The 23,663-nt window shown below is 41.8% G+C and overlaps 1 protein-coding gene across 1 annotated transcript in view; it reads left to right on the top strand.

Annotated features, from left to right (window-relative positions):
* Positions 1-23,663, top strand: part of LOC140199082 (cilia- and flagella-associated protein 47-like) — a 697,686-nt gene that overhangs the window by 474,975 nt on the left and 199,048 nt on the right. The window contains exon 52 of the mRNA XM_072260570.1: positions 11,266-11,441. Within this exon, the coding sequence (XP_072116671.1) occupies positions 11,266-11,441 (176 nt within the window). The remainder of the gene's footprint in view (positions 1-11,265; positions 11,442-23,663) is intronic.

Below are 23,663 nucleotides of genomic sequence, written 5' to 3'. Positions count from 1 at the left end.
GACTCCTATCGCCAAATCATATTGCTTCCTCGCGGCCCGGTCGCACATGCTTTGCGGCCCGGTACCGGTCCGCGGCCGGGTGGTTGGGGACCGCTGAAATAAATGATGCTGTTCTCAAAGAAGGGATAGGGGGTATATATGAAAAAAGCAATGAAAATGGTAGGGTTAATAAGGTATGTGTGTCATAATTTTGTGTTTTATCAATAGGAACATAGGTCAAATCAAGTTGAACCTTTATAAAACTTGGATACAGCCTTAACTGGAGTATTGTGTCATTGTGTAATGATTTGATCTGTATGAACAGTCGATAAGACAAGCTTCTTATTGTATCTCGGTACATGTGACAATAATAAAACAATGCGAATTCCAGTTCCAATTTCTGGCCACTACATTACTGGTGGAATGTGAACATTTTAGATTGGATACAGGCTGTAAGTGAATGGTTCCTAGGATAAAAGACTATATTTATAAGGAAAAGGGCTTTTTTTCAAAAGTTTTTATTTTTGAATTAGAGAAGGCATAGGAAGATTTGGTAGAAGAATTTGAAATAATGAGGATTATGAGCAGACTAGACTGAGAGAAGTAGCTTCCTTTGATAGGATGCTTGAAGATGAGAATTCAATAGGTTTCAATAGGTACATTTAATATCAGAGAAATGTATACAATATACATTCTGAAATTCTTTTTCTTCGCAAACATCCATGAAAACAGAGGAATGAATGACAGTTAAATGTTAGAACACCAAAGCTCCCCCACCCATGCATAAGCATCAAAGTGACAACCCCCTCCCCCACCAGCAAAAAAGCATTAGCAGCCCCACCGAGCACTCAAGTGTGCAGCAAAGCATCGATAAAGACATAGACTTGCAATAGCCCAAAGACTACACGTTCACCCGGTAATTCAACATACCACAGGCCCTCTCTCTCTCCCTAATAAGGGAAAAAGAGGTGCCCTGTTTCTCAGCGAGAGGGGGTACATAACAAAACAACTTGCTGATTTAACAGTGTTGAAGTCCATTGCGTCACTTCTTCAGAGCTCTGTGCCCAAAGAACTTGGGTGTCTGGGCACACAGCCGGCAGCCAGATCACTGCTTTTGATCTTCTGTCTCCCACGACACACCAGTTATCTGTGGTGGCATTGACCTCGACTCCAGTCTCCTCCAGAGCCACGTAAAACTGGCACCCTGAAGGCGTGCTAATCTTCTAGGCCATATCCTTGGCAAATGGGAAGAAAGGCTAGTCGTGAGACCCCAAAAATGGGTCCCATTTCTGCAAAGAACCGAAGTCAGCGTGTAACTTCAGGTCAGGGTCTGCAAAAGAACCCTGAAAGGGAAAAATAGAGACATTAAAGATAGAAATAGAGCTGTTTCCGAAGATGCAAGCAAAGGAGTCGCTATTAGGCACCATCGTCCTCCTAAGTCACAAAGTATCGGGGAAATTAACAAAGAGAAATGCAAGGAACACCTTTATGCAACATATGGTTGGAATCTGAGGTACCCTGTTCATGGATGTGATGGAAGCAGACTCCATTGTGGATTTGAAGTAGAAATTGGGTAAATATAAGGCAAAAACAAGTGCAAGGCTATAGAGAAAAGACCAGGGAGTTGAACTAATGTGTTGCTCTCGTGGAGAGTTGTACAGACAAAAAAAGCTAAGTGGCATTTTCCTATGCTGCTACCAATCTAAGATGAAATTTTCATCATTGTGATGATATTGCAATATTATTACACTGTCAGCAGTGCATTGATTTGTAAAATTAACCTTTGTTCACAAGAAACTTTATCATGTTTATTTTCCTCAAGTCCCCTTTCTGAATGGACTTTTCTAGAATACAGCAGATGATAAAATGCAAGGTTAGCAATCTTATAAATTTGCAACTCCATGGACTCTTAACTTTTGATTGTTAGTTAACTGGAAGTGAATCAGTGATGTATAAGGAAAATAAGGAAGTGTAGCAACATAAAAATTCATTACAACTGAATCAGAAAGAAGGATGCTGACGTTAGAATTTCTGAATATTTTTATGATCAATTACATTCTTAAAAGTGTTGTATTTTGGTAAGCAATGGCTATTTTATCAGAAATGATAAAGTAATTTTGCTCATTAGTATAATACGTTTCAATATGTTTCCAAGAAAAAAAAGTTGATTGTAGCATGTAATTTTGAACAACTTTGTCACAAGTATGTTAATGTCGTCCTTATAATTTCTATATTTTACATCCTTCTCCAGATTCATGTACTTCATGGTGAAAAAATACTTTTGAATAATATTAACAACTTTGAAATTATTAACTCAATTTCCTTGTGGCAGCGTTAAATCCATTTCCTTCAGTTAAACTCTGTGTAATCCAATGCTTTTAAATCAATGGGATTTCACTGCACAGTTCTTTTTTGCTTCCAGCATCAGATCAAGCCAAATATTTTCATTCTAGTTATATATCTCTTTGTAATAGCTGAATTTAATGCAGGAAGTTTCTGATGGGTGAACTATTCATGTAATTATTAAAACCAAAATAATCTGGCAATGCAGAGCATGTCAGCTAATATCTGGAAAAAGTAGAAAAAAAGTTTCAGCAATGAGTTTTTAAAGCACCTTTTGACAGAAAGAAACATGTAAGAACAAAGGAAAACTTAAATAAGAAATGGAACAGTGAATAAGAATAAAAGATAAATTAAAGGGATTTTATAGAGGGTACTAAAAGGAGAACATGAAGTCAAACACAGAGAAAAATAGAAAGTTTTGGTGAGGAAATTTTGAAACCCGAGTTTTGGAGGGAATGATGTGGCTATTATTGATGCAAAAGAGCAAAGAAAAGTTAGATACAACAGAGGAAAATGCCATGCAGTTAATTTCAGCTATTTGGGATGAGGGTATTATGGTGTGGCATCCGTTAGTCTCATGAGACCATGGATTTGTGCCTGGAAAGTCTTGCTTCAGTCTGTGTTGGTAGAGCAGCATCTGTTGTGGTTGTAGAGGCCCATGCGGGAGTGACAGTCTTGGCTGTAGCGACTGCACTTGAAGGTGCTGTCCTCCAGTGTTGTCTTGGTGCTGCTTTTTTGGCGAGTGCACTTCTCTTCAGCAGCAAGCCTCAGTTTCTTTTTAGACCTCTGCGTAGTTCCAGCCTCCAGCGAGAACGATCACTTGCAATGTCCTCCCACCTCTCAATGTTCATGTTCAGTGACTTCATGTCTCTCTCGCAGACATCTTTGAAATGAAGATGGGACCGCCCTTGTGCTCTCTTGCTGGAGGGCAGTTCCCCGTACAGCAGGTCTTTTGGGATCCTCCCATCTGACATGTGGTTTACGTGGCCCAGCCAGCGGAGATGGCGTTGTTGTAGCAGGGTGAAGAGGCGGGTATCTGGGCGCGGGCCAGGAACTTATTGTTGGTGACTCGGTCAATCCACTTGATGTCCAGGATGCGTCTCAGGCTGCAAAGGTGGAAGGCGTTGAGACGCCGCTCTTGTCTGGAGTAGAGGCTCCAGGTCTTGCTGCCATAAAGCAGTGTGCTGAGGACGCAGGCCCTGTAGACAGCAACCTTGGTGTACATAGTCAGCTTTCTGTTCTGTCAGACTCTCTTTGTCAGCCTGGTGAATGTTGAGGCTGCTCGTCTGATCCATCTGTTGATCTGGGGGTCCAGGGAGAGACTGTCCATGATGGTGGAGCCAAGGTATGTAAACCCGTGAACTACCTCCAGCTCGTAGTTGTTGATGGTAATGGTGGGGGGTACTCAATGCCTTGGTTCAACATGTTGATCTTCTTCAAAATGATGGTCAAGCTGAAGTCCTGGCAGGCTCTTGAGAAGCTGTCCATGAGGTGTTGCAATTGCTCTTCAGAGTGTGTTGCCAGTACCGCGTTGTCTGCAGACAACATGTCCCTGATGAGTACTTCACGAACCTTGGTTTTCGCCCTCAGCCGGGACAGACTAAACAGCCTCCCATCCGATCTGGTATGGAGGTAGACATCATAAATTGATGTTCCAAAGGCATGCTTCAACTTGACTGCGAAGAAGATGCCGAACAGGGTGGGGGCAAGCACACAGCCCTGCTTCATACCGCTGCGGATGTTGAAGGCCTCCGAAGAAGAACCATCAATCTGAACAACGCCCTTCATGTCTGTGTGGAATGCCTGAACTATCCTGAGGATCCTCGGGGGACAACCAATCCTGGTGAGGATTTTGAACAGGCCATCTCTGCTCACAGGGTTGAAGGCCTTTGTGAGGTCAATGAAAGCGACATAGAGTGGTTGTCTTTGCTCTCTGCATTTCTCTTGTAGCTGTCGAAGGGAGAAGATCATGTCGATTGTGGAGCGTTCTGACCTGAAACCGCACTGACCTGGGATATTACCCTTTCGGCTATTTTTCTGCAGTCTGTTCAGGACCATGCGGGCAAAGTCCTTCCCAACGATGCTCAGCAAGGAGATTCCCCTGTAGTTGTCACAGTCGCTTCTGTTCCCTTTGTTCTTATATAGGGTGACAATGTTGCAGTCTCTCAGGTCTTGCGGCACTGCTATTATGGTAGAGATGCAGCAAAAATGAGATTTAGATTTAAGGATTAAAATTTGAGACACTGTTCAATTAATTCAACAAGATAGAATGGTAATGATGAATTCAGTGTAGGATAGAATAATACGGGGATGAGCTTAAAAATGAAAACAGAAATGAGAGGCTTGTTGGAAGAGGACTGAAATAGTTGATTCTAAATGGAAGAGTGTTTTAACATCTATTTTTTTCACTTTTCTTCCAAAATAGGTATTTTTTATGTTTTTTCATAAAAACATCTTTTGAAAGTGATACGTTCCCACAAAAAATATCTCACTAACATTTTGGAAATGCAGATCTCAGACTTTCTTTCCCTGATAATAGAAGATGTTATGTACCCACATATGCCAATTTACTAGTTTACTATCCCTCTGCCAAACAAACTACATTTTCAGAAAAGCCCATTTCCGGAAAAGTTGGGATATTTTCCAAAATGCAATAAAAACAAAAATCTGTGATATGTTAATTCACGTAAACCTTAACTGACAAAAGTATAAAGAAAAGATTTTCAATAGTTTTACTGACCAACTTAATTGTATTTTGTAAATATACACAAATTTAGAATTTGATGGCTGCAACACACTCAACAAAAGTTGGGACAGAGTTAAAATAAGATTGAAAAGTGCACAGAATATTCATGTAACACTGGTTTGGAAGACTCCACATTAAGTAGGCTAATTGGTAGCAGGTGAGGTATCATGACTGGGTATAAAAGTAGCATCCATCAAAGGCTCAGTCTTTGCAAGCAAGGATGGGTCGTGGCTCACCCCTTTGTGCCAAAATTCGTGAGCGAATCGTTAGTCAGTTCAAAAGGAACATTTCTCAATGCAAGATTGCAGAGAATTTAGGTCTTTCAACATCTACAGTACATAATATTGTGAAAAGATTCAGAGAATTCAGAGACATCTCAGTGCGTAAAGGGCAAGGTCGGAAACCACTGTTGAATGCACGTGATCTTTGAGCCCTCAGGCGGCACTGCCTAAGAAACTGTCATGCTACTGTGGCAATTATAGCCACCTGGGCTCGGGAGTACTTCCGAAAACCTTTGTCACTCAACACAGTCCGTCGCTGCATCCAGAAATGTAACTTGAAACTGTATTACGCAAGGAGGAAGCCATACATCAACTCTATGCAGAAACGTTGGCGAGTTCTCTGGGCCCGAGCTCATCTCAGATGGACCAAAAGACTGTGGAACCGTGTGCTGTGGTCAGATGAGTCCACATTTCAGCTAGTTTTCGGAAAAAACGGGCATCAAGTTCTCCGTGCCAAAGATGAAAACGACCATCCAGATTGTTATCAGCAAAAGGTGCAAAAGCCAGCATCTGTGATGGTATGGGGGTGCATCAGTGCCCACGGCATGGGTGAGTTGCATGTATGTGAAGGTACCATTAACTCTGAGGCGTATATTAGGATTTTAGAGAGACATATGTTGCCATCAAGGCGACGTCTCTTCCCGGGACGTCCATGTTTATTTCAGCAGGACAATGCCAGACCATATTCTGCACGGGCTACAACAGCATGGCTTTGTAGACACAGAGTACGTGTGCTTGACTGGCCTGCTGCCAGTCCAGATCTATCTCCTATTGAAAATGTATGGTGCATCATGAAGAGGGGAATCAGACAACGGAGACCACGGACTGTTGAGCAGCTGAAGTCTTATATCAAGCAAGAATGGACAAAATTTCCAATTGCAAATCTACTACAATTAGTATCCTCAGTTCCAAAATGATTAAAAAGTGTTATTGAAAGGAAAGGTGATGTAATACAATGGTAAACATGCCTCTGTCCCAACTTTTGTTGAGTGTGTTGCAGCCATCAAATTCTAAATTTGTGTATGTTTACAAAATACAATTAAGTTGGTCAGTAAAACTATTGAAAATCTTTTCTTTGTACTTTTGTCAGTTAAATAAAGGTTCACGTGAATTAACATATCACAGATTTTTGTTTTTATTGCATTTTGGAAAATATCCCAACTTTTCTGGAAATGGGGTTTGTAGTTTGACAGCAGAAGGGAACCAGAGCACCAGGTCAGACGGCGGGGGGGCGGGGGGGGCGGCGTGGACAGGAAGGTAGATAATCAAAGACAATGAAAACAGACAGGAGCAAAGTAATAGTTACAATGGGACAGATAGTTTGAAGTGTGTGTATTAATGCTAGGAGTATTATGGGTAAAGGTGATGAATTTAGAGCATGGATTGTTACATGGAACTATGATGTTGTGCTAATTGCAGAGCCTTTGCTGAGAGAGGGACAGAAATGGGTTCTTACTGCCCCAGGGTTTTGATGTTTTAGAAAAGATAGGGAGGCAAAAAGGTGGAGGAGTTGCACTACTAATCAGGGACAATATCACAGCTGCACACAGAGGAGACATAATAGAGGGCTCATCTGCTAAGTCTGTATTAGTAGAACTAAAAAATGGGAAGTGTGATAGGATTTTACTATAGACTCCCCTAACAGCCACTGGGACACTGAGTAACAAATATGCAGGCAGGTTATGGAGAGGTTAAAACTATAGAATTGTAGTCACAAACTTCAACTTCCCTAATATAAACTGAGACCTTCTGAATATAAGAGGTTTAGCTGGGGCAGAGTTTGTTAGGTGCACCCAGGAGGGTTTCTTAAATCAATATGGACTATAGATAGTCCAACAAGGAAAGGAAGTATATTGCATCTGGTGTTGGATAATAAGCCTGGCCAAGTGACCAACCTTTCTGTGGGTGAACTGTTAGGGAACAGTGACCACAACTCAAGTTTTAAGATAGCTCTAGATAAGGATAAGTATGAACCTTGTGGAGAGTATTAAATTGGAGCAGGGCAGATTACGAGAGCATTAGGCAGGAATTAGGGAGAGTTAATTGGGACAGTTGTTTTTGGGCAAGTCCTCATCTGACATGTGGAGGGTGTTTAAAGACCACCTACACAGAGTACAGAACAGGTAGGTTCTAGTGCCATGAAAAATTCTTGGCAAGTAGGATTAAAGACAATCCCAAGGCATTCTATACATACAACAAGAGCAAGAAGATACCTAAGTAAATGAAAGGACCACTCAAGGATAAAGGGGGAACATTTATTTGGATGTGGAGGATGTGGGTGAGGTCCTTAATGAATACTTTACATCAGTATATATCAAGGAAAAGGAGGATAGGGAGACCAATACCTTCATATCCTGTCTTGCCACAGGTGAGGTTCTGGAGGACTGATAAGTAGCTAATATTGTTCCGGGGTAATCCTGGAAACTATAGACCAGTGAGTTGCACACCTGTAGTAAGGAAGTTACTGGAGATAATTCTTGGTGATCGTATTTATGAGCATTTTGAAAACCATGGTCTAATTAGGGAGAGTCAGCATGGCTTTCTGTGGGGCAAGTCATGTCTTACTAACTTGATTGAGTCTTTTGACGAGTTGACGAGGGTGGGTGATTGATAAAGTTAGAGCTGTAGTTGTTGTCTACATGGATTTTAGTAAGGCATTTGATGAGGTCTCTCATGGAAGGCTCATTTAAAAGATTAAGGTGTATGGGGTCTATGGTGAAAAGTCAGAATGGCTTGCCAATAGAGGACAGAGGGCAGTCATTGAAAGGACTTATTCTAGCTGGAGGTCTGAAGGTCTATGATTAGTAGTGTTCCCCAGAGATCTGTACTGGGATCTCTGCTGTTATGTACATAAATGACCTGGATGAAAATGTAGATGGTAGGTTAATAAGTTCGCAGATGACACAACAATTGGTGGTGTTGTGGATAGCGTAGAAGACCGGCAAAGAATACAATGGGATATAGATCATAAATAGTGCTTATCAAAAGTATTCATCCCCTCCTCCTTGGAAGTTTTGATGTTTTATTGTTTAACAACATTGAATCACAAGTGGATTTAATTTGGGTATTTGGCACTGATCAACGGAAAAAGACTCTATCATGTCAAAGTGAAAACAGAGGTGGGGGGTTAGAGAGAGGGGGTGTTTAGAGAGAGAAGGGGGTTAGAGAGAGAGGGGAGTAGGGAGGGAGAGGGGTATAGAGAGAGGGGGAGTGTAGAGAGAGAGAGAGAGAGAGAGAGAAACGGGTGTAGAGGGAGAGAGGGGCTATAGAGAGAGAAGGAGGGGTAGAGACGGGGTAGAGAGAGAAGGGTGGGTGTAGAGAGAGGGGGGTTAGAGAGAGAAAGGGGGTAGCAAGAGAGGGAAAGATGGAGGCAGTGAGAGAGAGAGAGAGAGAGACCCGGGAGTAGCAAGAGAGGGAGAGACCCGGGGGCAGCAAGAGAGGGAGAGATAGGGGTAGCGGGGGGGGGGGGAGAGAGAGAAACAAGAGGAGGATCAGAGGTGGAGGGGGTAGAGAGCGGGGGTTCAGATATGGAGGGGATAGAGACCAGGGGGTTCAGAGGTGGACGGGGTAGAGAGCAGTGGGTTCAGAGATGCAGGGGGTAGAGAGCCTGGGGGGTTCATTGGTGGAGGAGGTAGAGAGTGGGGGGGGGTTCAGAAGTGGAGGGGTAGAGAGCAGGGGGGTTCAGAGGTGGAGGGGGTAGAGGGCAGGGGGGTTCAGAGGTGGAGGGGGTAGAGGGCAGGGGGGTTCAGAGGTGGAGGGGTAGAAGGCAGGGGGTTCAGAGGTGGAGGGGTAGAGAGCAGATGGGTAGAGAGCTGGGGAGCAAAGTTGGAGGTGTAGAGAGGGGGATAAAGAGATGGAGAGGGTGGTAGAAGGAGAGGGAGAGAGGGAGGGGGAGATAGAGATAGAGGGAAAGGGAAAGGTAGAGCTGGAGGTAGAGAGAGAGGGGGTAGAGATAGGGAGAGGTAGATAGAGGTAGAGGTGGAGAGAGAGGTAGAGGTGGAGAAAGAAGTAGAGTTGGAGAGAGGAAGAGGTAAAGAGAGAGAGAGGTTGAGAGGATATTTGGTACAGTAGAGAGATAGAAAGAAGAGAGGGAGGTAGAGACAGGAGTGAGAGAGAGGGAGAGAGTACATAGGCAGCAGGTTTAAATCTAATGACATTATCACTTTCAGTCTTTTATACGCAACTATTATTTCTTTATTTATTTCATTGAATAGATTTGCCGCACATATCGCAAAAAGTTAGTTTGATCTGATGGCCAGTGTTGAAATGTGGTTGTAGGGTCAGTAATTATGCATTTCCCTACAAACCTTATGTTTTGATTTGTGTCTATACGACAGAGTCCACCTATGATGCAAAGAGGATGGCATTCCCAAGTAGGGGTGTCTGGAGCAAGGGAACGTAGTTTTGAGATAATATATTTTTCATTTATGATAGAAATGAATAGAAATTTCTTTTCTCCGGGGGTTGTGACGTTATTTCTATTGTTCTAACCTTCCTCAATTGATCAGTGAAGCCATCATTTACACTATCAACACAACTCTGATCATGCTACCTTCTGGAAAAGACAGGTATTAGAGATGAAAGCCGGGATCAATTTTTTTTAGAAGTAACGCATTTTCTTTCCCACTTGTACAGGCAATGAAACAAGTTCCAGAAAACCATAGTTTGTAATATCGTAAAGCTAACTATCCATTGCAACTGATAATTCAAAACGTTCTTCGACCCCAAGAACTTTTGTTGTCCCATTTTAACACATTGTTTTGCATGTTAAGTAAATTGTGATTGTTTGGCTTCCAAGAACGTTTTGGAGCCCTCTTTAATGTAGTAAAATAAATTTCTCACTTTATCCTGCCCCTCTCCCCCTTCCCCCCTCCTCTTCCCCCTTCCCCCCCTCTTCTCCCCTCCTCTTCCCCCTCCTCTTCCCCCCTCCCCCCTCCCCCCTCCTCTTCCCCCTCCCCCTCCACCCTCTCCCCTCCTCCTCCTCTTCCCCCTCTCCCCCTCCTCTTCCCCCTCCCCCTCCTCTTCCCCCTCCCCCTCCTCTTCCCCCTCCCCCCTCCTCTTCCCCCTCCCCCTCCTCTTCCCCCTCCTCTTCCCCCTCCCCTTCCCCTTCCCCATCCTCCTCCCCCTCCCCTTCCCCCTCCTCCTCCCCCTTCCCCCTCCTCCTCCCCCTCCCCCCAATATTCGATTCATATTGATTCAATTTTATCTGATTCATAAAAATACCAACTTGTAGTAAAATGCACGATAAAAAAGATGGTAAATATGTAAAAACCTGGTGTCAATTGAAATGTTGAAACAACTCTAGTTTCTAGTCATGGCTTTGAATATTTTTAAATGCTTGAACATTATGACCTGGTAGCAGCATGCAGTTTTTCTGTGTTCTGGTAAGCTTTATGTGGGGATTCAAATATAGCAGTGGCTCATGCATTAATCTGCTCTAATCTACACAATTTGGTAAATTGCTTCAGCAAACAACCATAAGGAGAAGAACTGCCTGACAGCTAACTGACTGTTAACTTGCAAATCTTGTACTATCCAATTTAAATATCCTAATTGTCCACACCAAATCCAATAAGTTTCTCAGTTCAGTTCATTAATAATTCTTTCTCTGAAATTATTGTATCTAGTTCATTGAATGAAAAAATGCCAACATTGCTAACTAAATCATGTCAGTTGTGTCATACCATTTAGTTTTACTGTCTGATTAATTATTATTTCAGATCTCTATTATTAACTAATATTTGACACATCACAGTTGTTAGATTTCATCTAAATCACTCTGTACATTTTAGATTAAATTTGAATTATCTGCCCTTTCAATTTGTAGAAATTAGTTGCTAAATAATATGTTAATATATAGCATTTTTCCAGGTTTGTGAAGTGCTCAAAATAACAATGTGTTAATTCCATACCTAGGATTCTATTGATGTGAAGATTATGATAAGTAATCCTGTTAATGAACCTTTGGCACTTGACATTATGCTGAATGGAGATGGAATTGCAGGAGACAATTGTTTAGTACTTAAACCGAAAGAAGTTGCTGTCTATGTGGCTAGATTCACTCCAAGCATTGTTGGTAAAAGTATTGGAAGGTAAGATAAGAAAAGTTACAAAATACTGTATATTGGGAGACAGTATTTCTTTAAAATGGTGAAGTTATTTTTATCAACAGATCTGAAATTTGCTAATGCAGATTTTGTGATCAGTAGCAAACCTCTTGGTCAGGGGTTCCCAACCTGTTTATGCTATGAGCTCAATGCCATTAAGTAAGCGGTCTGTTGATGCCAGGTTGGGAGCCCCAGCTCTAAGTACTTGGTTCTAAAAAGTCTTTATTAATTTTTATAGATTTCCCAGTACCAATATGCTCCTATTCTGGCCAGCTCCTCAATGGTGAGGCCCTAGGTAACCCCAGACTCTTCAAGAGTCTTGTATGTAGTAAGATAAAGAATTAGAGCAAGCTGAAACCAAGAAGCCTGAAGAAAAATCTATAGCAGCTATCTGTGAAATTTGTCAAATCAACCAATGCTTCTTAATTGCAAATAAAATTTCCCTCTTTCTATGTTATTTAGAAGTTTGGAATTTATTTTAAAAACAAGGAATGCAATATATATCTGTTGAATGAAAGTTTTTGCACATGCTAGGAAAAATTATAATGCTTTGTAGCTAGTGAGTGGGATCCAAGCAGTTCTGGGGTGACAATGGATAGATAAAATCTGGAAAAATCAACAATGGAAATTTGACTCTAACTCATTTACATCCAGTATTATAGGCTGTATCTGGAAAGTTCCACTGGGACAATTGCTTCGATTAAAGCTGCTGTTTCCTTGGCTTTCCAGAACTTGCTGCTTAAATCAAAAGCTCTGAATGTGATGAAAGACTCTGAAATTGTTGGAGCTGATCACTTGACAGGAAAATCTGTCAGTAAATTCTCACATCTCAAAGCCACCTTTCTACCTGCTTATTTGATCCTACTACTTTTGCTGAAATGTTACTTTGACAGTAACATTAATCTTCACTTTGGAGCTCTGATCTATCAGATCAGCATGAGTACTACTCATACGCTGCATTAAGCTGAGGACAAAAAAACAAACAGAATCAGGAACAGCTCCAGCAGTGTCAAGTATCGCATAACTTTCACCAGCTCCAGCAACAACAAGAACTGGAGGTACAGTACCACCAATTAGAGAAAGGATTACTGTGGAGATGCAACATGCAAGAGGCTGTTCCTGGTGCAAAGTTTGGACAGGCAGTATAATACAACATAGAAACAGAAAACCTACAGCACAATACAGGCCCTTTGGCCCACAAAGCTGTTCCGAACACGTCCTTACCTTAGAACTACCTAGGCTTACCCATAGCCCTCTATTTTTCTAAGCTCCATCTACCTATCACGTTGTCACACTGGTTTCTGAGGAGACTAAGCACCTTGTGTTATCCCGCTAAACTCCTTAAACCCATTTGGTCCAGCTTGTGTTTCCTTTACTCATCTCATTCACCTGCATTTGGTTCGTATCTCTCTAAACTTTCCAATCAATTAACCTGTAAAAAAACACACATAAAAGTTGCTGGTGAATGTAGCAGGCCAGGTAGCATCTCTAGGAAGAGGTACAGTCGACGTTTCGGGCCGAGACCCTTCGTCAGGACCCGGTCTCGGCCCAAAATGTCGACTGTACCTCTTCCTAGGGATGCTGCATGGCCTGCTGCGTTCACCAGCAACTTCTATGTGTTGAAAAGATTAGTCGACGTTTCGGGCCGAAACCGTTCGTCAGGCCCGAAACGTCGACTAATCTTTTCAACTGATGCTGACTGACCTGCTGAGTTCCTCCAGCGCATTGTGAGTGTTCCTTTGACAACAGCATCTGCAGATTATTTTGTGTTAACTTTTATGCATGTTGCTTGAAATTCCAGCATCTGCAGATTTCCTCGTTTCCGTTAACCTGTAAAAATGTCTTTTGAATGTTGTCAACACACACAAAATGCTGGAGGAACTCAGCAGTCCAGGCAGCATCTATGGAAAAGAGCACAGTCGACATTTCGGGCTGAGACTCTTCATCAGGACTCTTTTGTACTCTTTTCCATAGATGCTGCCTGGCCTGCTGAGTTCATCCACCATTTTTGTGTGTATTGCAGATCTGTGCTGTTAAATGCTATGATTGTATTCATTTCCTCCACTTCCTCTGTCAGCTGGGGCCATATACCCAGCACCCTCATCGAAAATCTTCCCTTTCAGGCTCCCTTTGCATGTTTACCCTCTCTCTTTAACCTCACACCTTCTTGTTTTAAAATCATCTACCCTGGATAAAAGACTGTTACCATCCACTTTATCTACAGTATGTCCCTCATGGATTTATAAACCTTAGCATGGTCACCATCAAGCTTCATCAATTCCAGGGAAACCAGACCCAGCCTATTTAGTCTTTCTTCATAACTAAAGTCCTCCAGTCCCAGTACCATCTTTGTAAATGTTTCTTCATTGTCTCTAGCTTCCTATTGTACAATGATCAAAATTGCTCACAATATTCAAGATGTGGTGGCATCAATATCCTAAATCAGGAGCATGAGACTGAACTACATAAAACACCACTTGATCCCACTGTTGTGGTACTGCACACAGATTTTGTCATCACAATGCCACAAGTATGTGAAAGCTTTGGGTGGTAGGGGGTGGGTACAGAAGGAACCTTAGTCGGCCAGTGGTGTAATGGTATCAGCACCTGACGTTGAGGCAAATGTTTCCATGTTCGAATCCTGCCGGCTCCTTGCACGCTTTGCATCCATGCTGGCTTGAGCATTGAGCTAACAACTCGGCCTCATAAAAAAAAGTCAAAGTACTATGGAAACAGCAAAAAAATGTTACCCGATATGCCGCAAGCCACAAAAAGAGACAATATCTGAAAGAACCTGTGATGATGTGGCCAAGGCTAGAGAAATTTTGTTAATTGTTGATTTATTGGTCACATGTACCGAGATGCAATGAAAATATTTGCACATCATCCAAACAGGTTATTCCATACACAAATACACCTATTTAGTACGAGAGGAAAGCAAATGTTAGGACACAGAGTATAGAATGTCAGAAACAGAAGGTGCAGGCAGTGGACAAGGTGTAGGTAGTAAAGAGAAAACATTGCTGAGGCTGAGTCTATTTTCTTCAAAAGAAAGGAGGCTGAGGAGACTTAAAATAAGGTCAATAGGAAGGATTAATTTCCTTTAGTGGAGAAGTTATTAAGCGTGGGACAAAGATTCCAGTGAATCAAAGGATTTCACAGGAATTGAGGAAAATTATTTTCACTCAGAATAGTGGGGGAATGGAACTTACCAAGACTGAAACCTGAACATACTTAAAAAAATCTATGGAATACTCTGAAACTTGCAGGACTAAGGACCAAGAGCTGAATAGCTCTTATTTGTGTTGCATTGCTTCATTCTGTGTCCTTAATTTCCAACAATTATGTTAAGATTGAATGCACCATTTTAAACATTCATTACCTCCAGCATTGCTGCTAAGTATTTGCATCAAATCTTCAATGTTTTCTCAAGAACTCGCCTAAACCAAGAAGACGTAGGGAGTAGGTGCATAGGAGCTTTACCACATCTCAATTACTGTACTCAGCTGGAAGTCTGATGCTGGTTTGTTATTCTTAGAGTGTGTAATTTCATTACATGGATAGCAGCAGATGTAGAGGATGGTTTAAAATCAAAGTTCAAAGTAAATTTATTAACGTACATATATGTCACTGTATACAACCCTGAGATTGATTTTCTTGTGGGCATACTCAATAATCTATAGAATAATAACCGTAACAGTATCAATGAAAATCCACACCAACTTGAGTGTTCAACTAATGTGCAAAAGACAAGAAACTGTGCAAATACAAAAAGAAAAAAAATATTGAGACCATCAGACAAACAATCCCTGTAAGTGATCTCCATAGGTTGTGGGAACACTTCAGTGATGGGACAAGTGAAGTTGAGTGAAGTTATCCCCTTTGGTTCAAGAGTCTGATGGTTGATGGGTAATATCTGCTGCTGGACCTGGTGGTGTGAGTCCTGATGCTCCAGTATGTTCTTCCTGATGGCAGCAGTGAGAAGAGAGCACGTCCAAGGTAGTGGGGGTCCCTGATGATGGGTGCTACTTTCCTCCGACAGTGTTTCATGTAGATGTGTTCAATAAAGGGGAGGGCTTTGCCCATGATGGACTGGGCTGCACCCACTACTTATTGTAGGATTTTCCACTCAAGGGCATTGGTGTTTCCATACCAAACTCCAGCACATCAAAAATTGGTATTATATGCAACTTCAGAAATGTTTTTGATTTCAAAGATAAAATTATTCAAAAAAATGATCACTTTTTTCAATAACCATTCATTACTTTCACTCTCCACTTTAAATCTAGAAGCCAATTGGTGATTAATTCTCTTACTTATGTCCTGGTTCAACATACCCTGACATTCAGTTATTTATTATGGGTTAAGCATATCAACAAACTTAGTGAAAATCTAGATAAATTATAGTCACCATGTGTTACCATAGTTTCTATGTTATTTCCTCAAAAAACTTAGTTAGGCTGGTCAAGTAATCTTCTCCCGTTTGCAATCCATGCTGATTTTTCATTATTGTACTTTTCACTTCTGGGTAATCTTTCATTCTTCCTTTCAGGAGGAACTGCATTAATTTTCCTTATACCAATAATGAGATGGTGTAAGTGCCTTGATTGTAACATAAAAGATATGCAACTTGCTATCACTGAAAGCTGTAGCAATCCACGTCTGTTCAGATTCTTCCATGAAGTTTCGAGTAACTTTTCTAGCATTGAACCATTGCTCAGTGGGGACAAAGATGAAATGTCCAATATGATTCCACAGTATAGCCGCATGCCAGATGTAAGTTCTTTCTCCTCTCTGTCACATGCGAATAACATCTTGAGGATGACCACTTTCAAACACTATCTGCAGAACTGCAGTAAATAGTAGAATAAGTCGCTTTGAAAACAAAGCCATTTTAGTTACATAAGATGGCAGAGCAATTTGTGGTGCAAGAACAAATAGTCATCTCATGATACCCACTCTCTTCCAAGTGAGTAGAATAATATTTAGACAATGCATATGAACAGCTGTGATGACAAATTTCTTGTATTAAAGGAGAATGTGTATTTGAATTGTCATTTGTTTATCCTATTATAGCAGTAAATAGCATACTTATGATTATTAAACTTGCTATATATGTGGATTTTTAGGGACTGGGCATTTGCCAGCATTTATTGCCCCAACCACTAATTGCCCTTGAGAAGGTGTTGATCGGCTTTCTTGAATGACCGTTGTACTTCTGGTGAAGACACTTTCCAGTGCTGTAGGGTATGAAGTTCCAGAATTTAGACATAGCAAAAGATGAAGAACAAGTTTTATATGTTATTTAGTTCTGTCATGATTGTGTACAACCTAGAGGAAATATGAAGGTGAAGGTATTCCCATACATCCGTTGCCTGGTCTTTGTCTGTGCTAGAAGTTGTGAGTTTAGGAGGAGCTGTTGCATTAGTCTGGATTAGCATTTTGCAGCTAACACTCACTGCAGGCAGGGAACATCAGAGGTAAGTGGGGCGGTGGTAGATGATGGACAGTCAGGCAAGTGGGCTGCTTTGACCTAGATTGTTCAAAAAAGTTGATAGTGGTGCACTAATGCAAGTACGTGGAGTGTATGTATTCTGTTGAGTTCCTACTTTGTATATGTTACTAAGGCTTTAGGGGGTCATGGACTGGTTCTCCTGCCATAGAAAACCCAGCCTCTGACTTGCTCCTGAAGCCACCTATATGTGTACTTTGTTCAGTTGAATTTCTGATCAAAGATAACCCTTAGGATGTTGTTGGTGAGGATTTCACAAGGGTGATATTAAGGAAGTCAGACATGATGCCTATCCAATTGTGCATGTGCATGCAGCACCAAAGATACGTTATTAATTTGACACCTATGAAATAGTCATATAGGTAGTACTAAAATAAACCATATTTAAGCATCTTAGTAAGAGTTGGTTTCTGATGCCCCTTACTCTGTACCAAAGACTTGGTGGATTAGCATTTTCAATGAGTGTTTAATGGATAAATAAAAGAGAAAAAGATTGCCATTGTTGAAAACTGAAATTAAAAACAGAAAATACTGGAAATAGCAGGTTCCATCAGTAGCTGTGGAGAGTTATGATAAATGAAAATTGACTGAAACACTAAATCTGATTTTCTGACTACAGATGCTGCCAGATCTGCTGACCATTTCCAATTCTCTTTATTATTATTTGGTATTGAATAGGTGATGAAAATAAGATATGACTAAGCAATTGATCAGGACACTGAATGCTACTTTCACTTGTTAATTTCTCTCAGCAAAACTTCGCATGAAGTGGTCAGCAACACCACACATTCTTAGCAGCAGTTTTAATCTTTCACTCCCATTCTTCATCTGATTCAGTCACTACGTAATATTATAGCACATCTCCTCTGCTGACAATCACACAATTAACACTTACTTCTGGCTTAGAACAGATACAGCAACATTCTGCTGCCATATGGCTACACATAGATTGTATTTAACTGTTCTGTAAATTGATTTCACAGTGGAAGCACTTCCTCCTACACCACCCACTCGCTGACAACTTGCAGTTACTTCTGAACATTAACATTACAAGAACCTGGATGACAAATTTTCATAAATATTTCAAACACTACATATTAATTTACCCCCCACTCAAGGCTGTGAGGTAGAGATGGGAAATAACTGGAGCAGGTGCAGCCAAGAAATTATTAACATATGCAGAATACTATCAGAAATGGAAGTGGGAAGTCTGATGGTCAAGTATTGTAGGACGTTTAGCTATCTCTATGACAATTTTTTTACTTCAATCACATGAAAATTATTTAATGTGTTAAGACTATAAGACCATAAGACATAAGAGCCAAATTAGGCCGTTCAGTCCATTAAGTCTTCTCCACTATTCCATCATGACTGATCCTGGATCCCACTCAATCTCATACACGTGCCTTCTCGCCATATCCTTTGATGCCCTGACTGATCAGGAAATGATCAACTTCCGCTTTAAATATACCCATGGACGTAGCCTTCACTGCAGTCTGTGGCAGAGCATTCCACAGATTCACTTCTTTCTGGCTAAAAAATCCCTCCATATCTCTGTTCTAAAGGTTGTCCCTCAATTTTGAGGCTGTTCCCTCTAGTTCTGGATACCCACACCATTAGAAACATCCTCTCCACATCCACCCTGTCTAGTCCTTTCAACATTTGGTAGCTTTCAATGAGACCCCCATGCATTCTTCTAAGTTCCAGTGAGTGCAGGCACAAAGCTGCCAAATACTCCTCATATGTTAACCCATTCATTCCCAGAATCATCCTCATGAGCCTCCTCTGGATCTCTCCAACAACAACACATCCTTTCTGAAATACGGGGCCCAAAACTGTTGACAATACTCCCAAGTGCAGCCTCACTAGTGTCTTATAAAGGCTCAGCGGTACCTCGTTGTTTTTATATTCTATTCCCCTTGAAATAAATACCAACATTGTATTGCCTTATTTACCACAGACTCAACCTATAAATTAAACTTCTGGGAGTCTTTCTTGAGGACTACTGAGTCCCTCTGCACCTCTTATGTTTGAACCTTCTCCCCACTTAGATATTAGTCCATAATATTGTTCTTTTTACCAAAATGCATTATCATACATTTCCCAGCACTGTATTCCATCTGCCACTTTTTCGCCCATTCTTGCTATTTGTCTAAGTCTTGCTGCAATCTCATTGCTTCCTGGCACTAGCTAACCCTCCACCTTTCTTCGTATCATCCACAACTTTGCCATAAAGCCATCAATTCCATTATCCGAATCATTGACAAACAATGTGAGAAGTAGTGGTTCTAATACTGACCCCTGAGGAACACCACTAGTCACTGGAGCCAACCACAAAAGGCCACTCACTGCCTCCTGCATATCAACCATTCCTCTTTCCATGCCAGTATCTTTCCTGTAATGCCATAGGATTTTATCTTGCTAAGCAGCCTCATGTGTGGCGCCTTATTAAATGAATTCTGAAAATGCAAGTAAGTGACATACGCTGCCTGTCCTTTGTCCACCCTGCTTGTTACTTTCTCGAAGAACTCTAACTGTTTTGTCAGGCAAGATTTCCCTTCACAGAAACCATGCTGACTTTGACTTAGTTTATTATGAGCCTCTAAGTACCCTGAAACCTCATCCTTAATAATAGACTTCAACACTTTCTCAACCACTGAGGCGAGGTTAAGTGACCTATAATTTCCTTTCTTTTGCCTTCCTGCCTTCTTAAAGGGTGGAGTGACATTTGCAATCTTCTAGTTCTCCAGGTCCATGCCAGAATCAAGTGATTTTGAAACGATCATGACCAATGTATCTGTTAACTCTTCAGCAATCTCTCTTAGGACTCTGGGATGTAGTTCATTTGGTCCCGATGACATATCCACCTTAAGACCTTTGAGTTTGCCTAGCACTTTTTCCTTTGTAATAGCAATGGCACTCACTGCAGCTCCCTGACACTCTCGGACCTCTGGAACACTGCTAGTGTCCTTACAGTAGTGGTCCCCAACTACCGGGCTGCGGACCGGTACTGGGCCGCAAGGAAACGATATGATTGGGTGATATGAAACGATATGAGTCAGCTGCACCTTTCCTCATTCTCTGTCACGCCCACTGTTGAACTTGAACGCACATGAGGTCATCAGTTGGTCATTAACCTACAACTACTCGATGAGTAAAAAACAAACGTTGCTTGAGAGTTTCTTTGGAAGAGGTGGTAGGGGACATAAATGGCCTAATGATGATGAAAACGCAGAGACAGCTGAGGCCAAGACTACAAAAAAAATGAAAGCTTCCTTCAACAGAAAATACGACGAGTCATACATAAAATATGGCTTAATTGCGACTGGTGACTCGCACGCTCCAAGCACCCTATGTGTGATATGTGGAGACAAGCTGTCTAATGAGGCAATGAACCCCTCAAAACTGCTTCGGCACCTTGAGTTCAAGCACCCTGCACTCAAAGACAAACTCGTTGAGTTTTTTGAGAGGAAAAAACATGAGCAAGCGGGACAGAAGCAAGTGCTGAGAGCCAGTACCTCCACAAATGCTGATGCTGTGAGAGCATCGTACTTAGTGGCTAGCCGTATTGCTAAGGCTAAGAAGCCTTTCACTGTTGGTGAAGAATTGATTCTGCCTGCTGCCAAGGACATATGCTGTGAACTGTTGGGAGAAGCTGCAGCTGACAAGATGGCACAGGTTTCTCTTTCAGCTACCACAGTCAGGTGGCTATCAAGGAGGAGAGTCCTGGCCAGGGTTTTTGAGTTAAGAGAGCAGTTACAGAGATTTCTTTCAGGAAGAAGTCACCACTGGCAGCATAATTCAGTGACAAGGAGTGGATAGTAAAACTCGCTTATCTGTGTGACATCTTCAACTTGCTCAATGAACTCAATTTATCACTTCAGGGGAGATTGACAACTGTCTTCAAGTTGGCAGATAAAGTGTCTGCTTTCAAAGCCAAACTGGAACTGTGAGGACGGCGAGTGGACAGGGGCATATTTGACATGTTCCCAACATTTGCTGGGATTTTGGGAGAGACTGAAGCTGCACCGTCCTTCTCCCAGCTGGTGCGCAATCACCTATCTTCACTGTCGACAGAATTCGAGTGTTACTTTCCAACCACAAATGACCCAAGACGTGCAAAGGAATGGGTCTGTGACCCATTTGTGTATGTCCCCGGTGAATCATCCATGTCAGCGCAGGAAGAAGATCAACTCCTCGAGCTTGCAAATGACGGTGGGCTGAAAAGTATGTTTGACATAACATCTCTGCCAGCATTCTGGATTAAAGTCAAGGCTGAATATCCTGAGATAGCCACGAAAGCACTGAAAACGTTACTTCCATTTCCAACATCATATCTCTGCGAAGCAGGATTTTCTGCAATGAATGCAATGAAAACTAAATTGCGGAATAGACTGGACATAAGGAACCCCCTTCGAGTATTGCTGTCTCCCATCACCCCTCGATGGGACCGTGTTGTTGCAGGGAAATAAGCCCAGGGCTTCCACTGATTCAGCGATATTAGTGTGTTGCAATGATTTTATATGTTCATGCGAGGAAAATATGCGCTGTGTGTTTAATATTAAATTCGTTAGATAAACTCTTTTAGAAATGAAATTGAGTGTATTAGCCACTTGTAAGTGACTTATAGTTGACTTATCACCTACATTCCGGTCGTGATTAACACACCCTCCCCCCCGCCCCCTCGGCCGGTCCGCAAAAATATTGTCAATATTAAACCGGTCTGTGGTGCAAAAAAGGTTGGGGACCCCTGCTTTACAGTGAAGACAGACGCAAGGTACCCACTAAGTTCATCTGCCATTTCTTTGTCCCCCATTACTACCTCACCAGCAACTCTCACCTCCCTTTTACTCTTTATATAACTGAAAAAAACTTTTGGTATCCTGCTTTTTATTATTGTCTAGTTGACCTCATATTTCATCTTTTCTCTTTTGTTGGATTTTAAAAGCTTCCTAATCATCCAACTTCCCACTCACTTTTGCTACCTTGTATGCCCTTTCCTTGGCTTTTATGCTGTCCTTAACTTTCCTTGTTAGCCACGGTTGCCTACCCCTGCCATTTGAGAACTACATCTTCTGTGGGACATATCTATCCTGTGCCTTGTGAACTACTCTCAGAAACTTCAGCCATCTCTGTTCTGCCATCATCTACGCCAGTATCCTCCTCCTGGGCCAGCTCCCCTCTCATTAGCTTTATTCCATTGCGATACTGATACATGTGACTTATGCTTCTCCCTCTCAAACTGCGGTATGAAATCAATCATATTATGATCACTGTCTCTTAAGGGTTCCTTTACAATAAACTCTCTAACAAGATCTAGGTTATTACACAACACCCAATCTACGATAGCCTTTTCTCGAGTAAACTCAAGCATAAACTGCTCTTTAAAGGCATTTCATAGGCATTCAACAAATTCCCTGTCTTGTGTTCCAACACCAGACTGTTTTTCCCAATCCCCTTGCATATTGATGCCCCCCATTACAATTGTATCATTACCCTTATCTTATCCAGCTCCCTTTGCAATCTCAACCCCACGTCTTGGCTACTATTTGGAGCCCTATATATGATTCCCTTAATGGTTTCACCCTTGCAATTTTTTAACTCCACCCACAAAGATTCTACATTCTCTGACCCTATGCTACCTCTTTCTAAAGATGTAATTCCATCTCTTACCTTCAGAACCACACCACTGCCTGTGCCTTCCTGCCTGTCCTTTTGATGCAAAGTATATCTTTTGATGTTAAACTCCCAACTATGGCCTTCTTTCAGCCATAACTCAATGATACCCACAATGCCATACCTATCAATTTCTAATTGTAGCACAAGTTCGTCTAGCTTATTCTGAATGCTACGCACATTTAAATACACCTCCTTCGGTCCTGTATTCTTTGCCCTTAAGAATTTTGCCTCTGTGGTACAACTTATCTCTTTGCTCTGTCTGCAGTTGTACCCAATCATTGGCTTGTCCTTCCTTACATTCATGTTACATCTATCATATATTTGTGAACGTGCTGGCTCATCTTCAGCTCCATCATACTGCTTCCCATCACCTTGCCATTTTAGCTTAAATCACTCCCAACAGCTCTAGTAAACCTGCCCACAAGAATATTGGTCCCCCTCAGATTCAAGTCCAACCCATTCCTTTTGTAGAGGTCCCAATTATTCAGAAATCAGAATCATTGCCCCCTGCTCCAATTCTTCAGCAACACATTTATCTGCCAGCTCATTCTATTCCTATCCTCTCTGTCACATGGCACAGACAGCAGTTCCGAGGTTACTACCCTTGAGGTCCTGCTTCTCAGCTTCCTTCCTAACTCCCTGTATTCTTTTTTCAAGACCTCCTTTTTCTACCTATGCCTTTGGTACCAATATGTACTTCTGGCTGCTCACCCTCCCATTTCAAGATATTGTGGATGCGTTCAGAAACATAGCAGGCCCTGGCACCTGGGAGACAAGCTGCTATTCATGTTTCCTTTTCTTGTCCATAGATTCACCTATCTGTCCCCCTGACTATAGAGTCCCCGATTATTGTTGCCATCCTCTTCAGTTCTCTACCCTGAGCTACAGGGCCAGACTCAGTACCAGAGGCACGGCCGCTGTTTCTTCCTCCAGTTAGGTCATTCTCCCCCAACAGTACTCAAAATGGAGTACTTATTGTTGAGAGGGACGACCACAGGGTGCTCTCCACCATTTGA

Source organism: Mobula birostris, chromosome 6 (assembly GCF_030028105.1).
Source record: "Mobula birostris isolate sMobBir1 chromosome 6, sMobBir1.hap1, whole genome shotgun sequence".
In the NCBI taxonomy this organism is placed as follows: Eukaryota; Metazoa; Chordata; class Chondrichthyes; order Myliobatiformes; family Myliobatidae; genus Mobula; species Mobula birostris.
The sequence above is the reverse complement of the archived record's forward strand: the minus strand, read 5'-3'. Positions and strand labels throughout refer to the sequence as shown.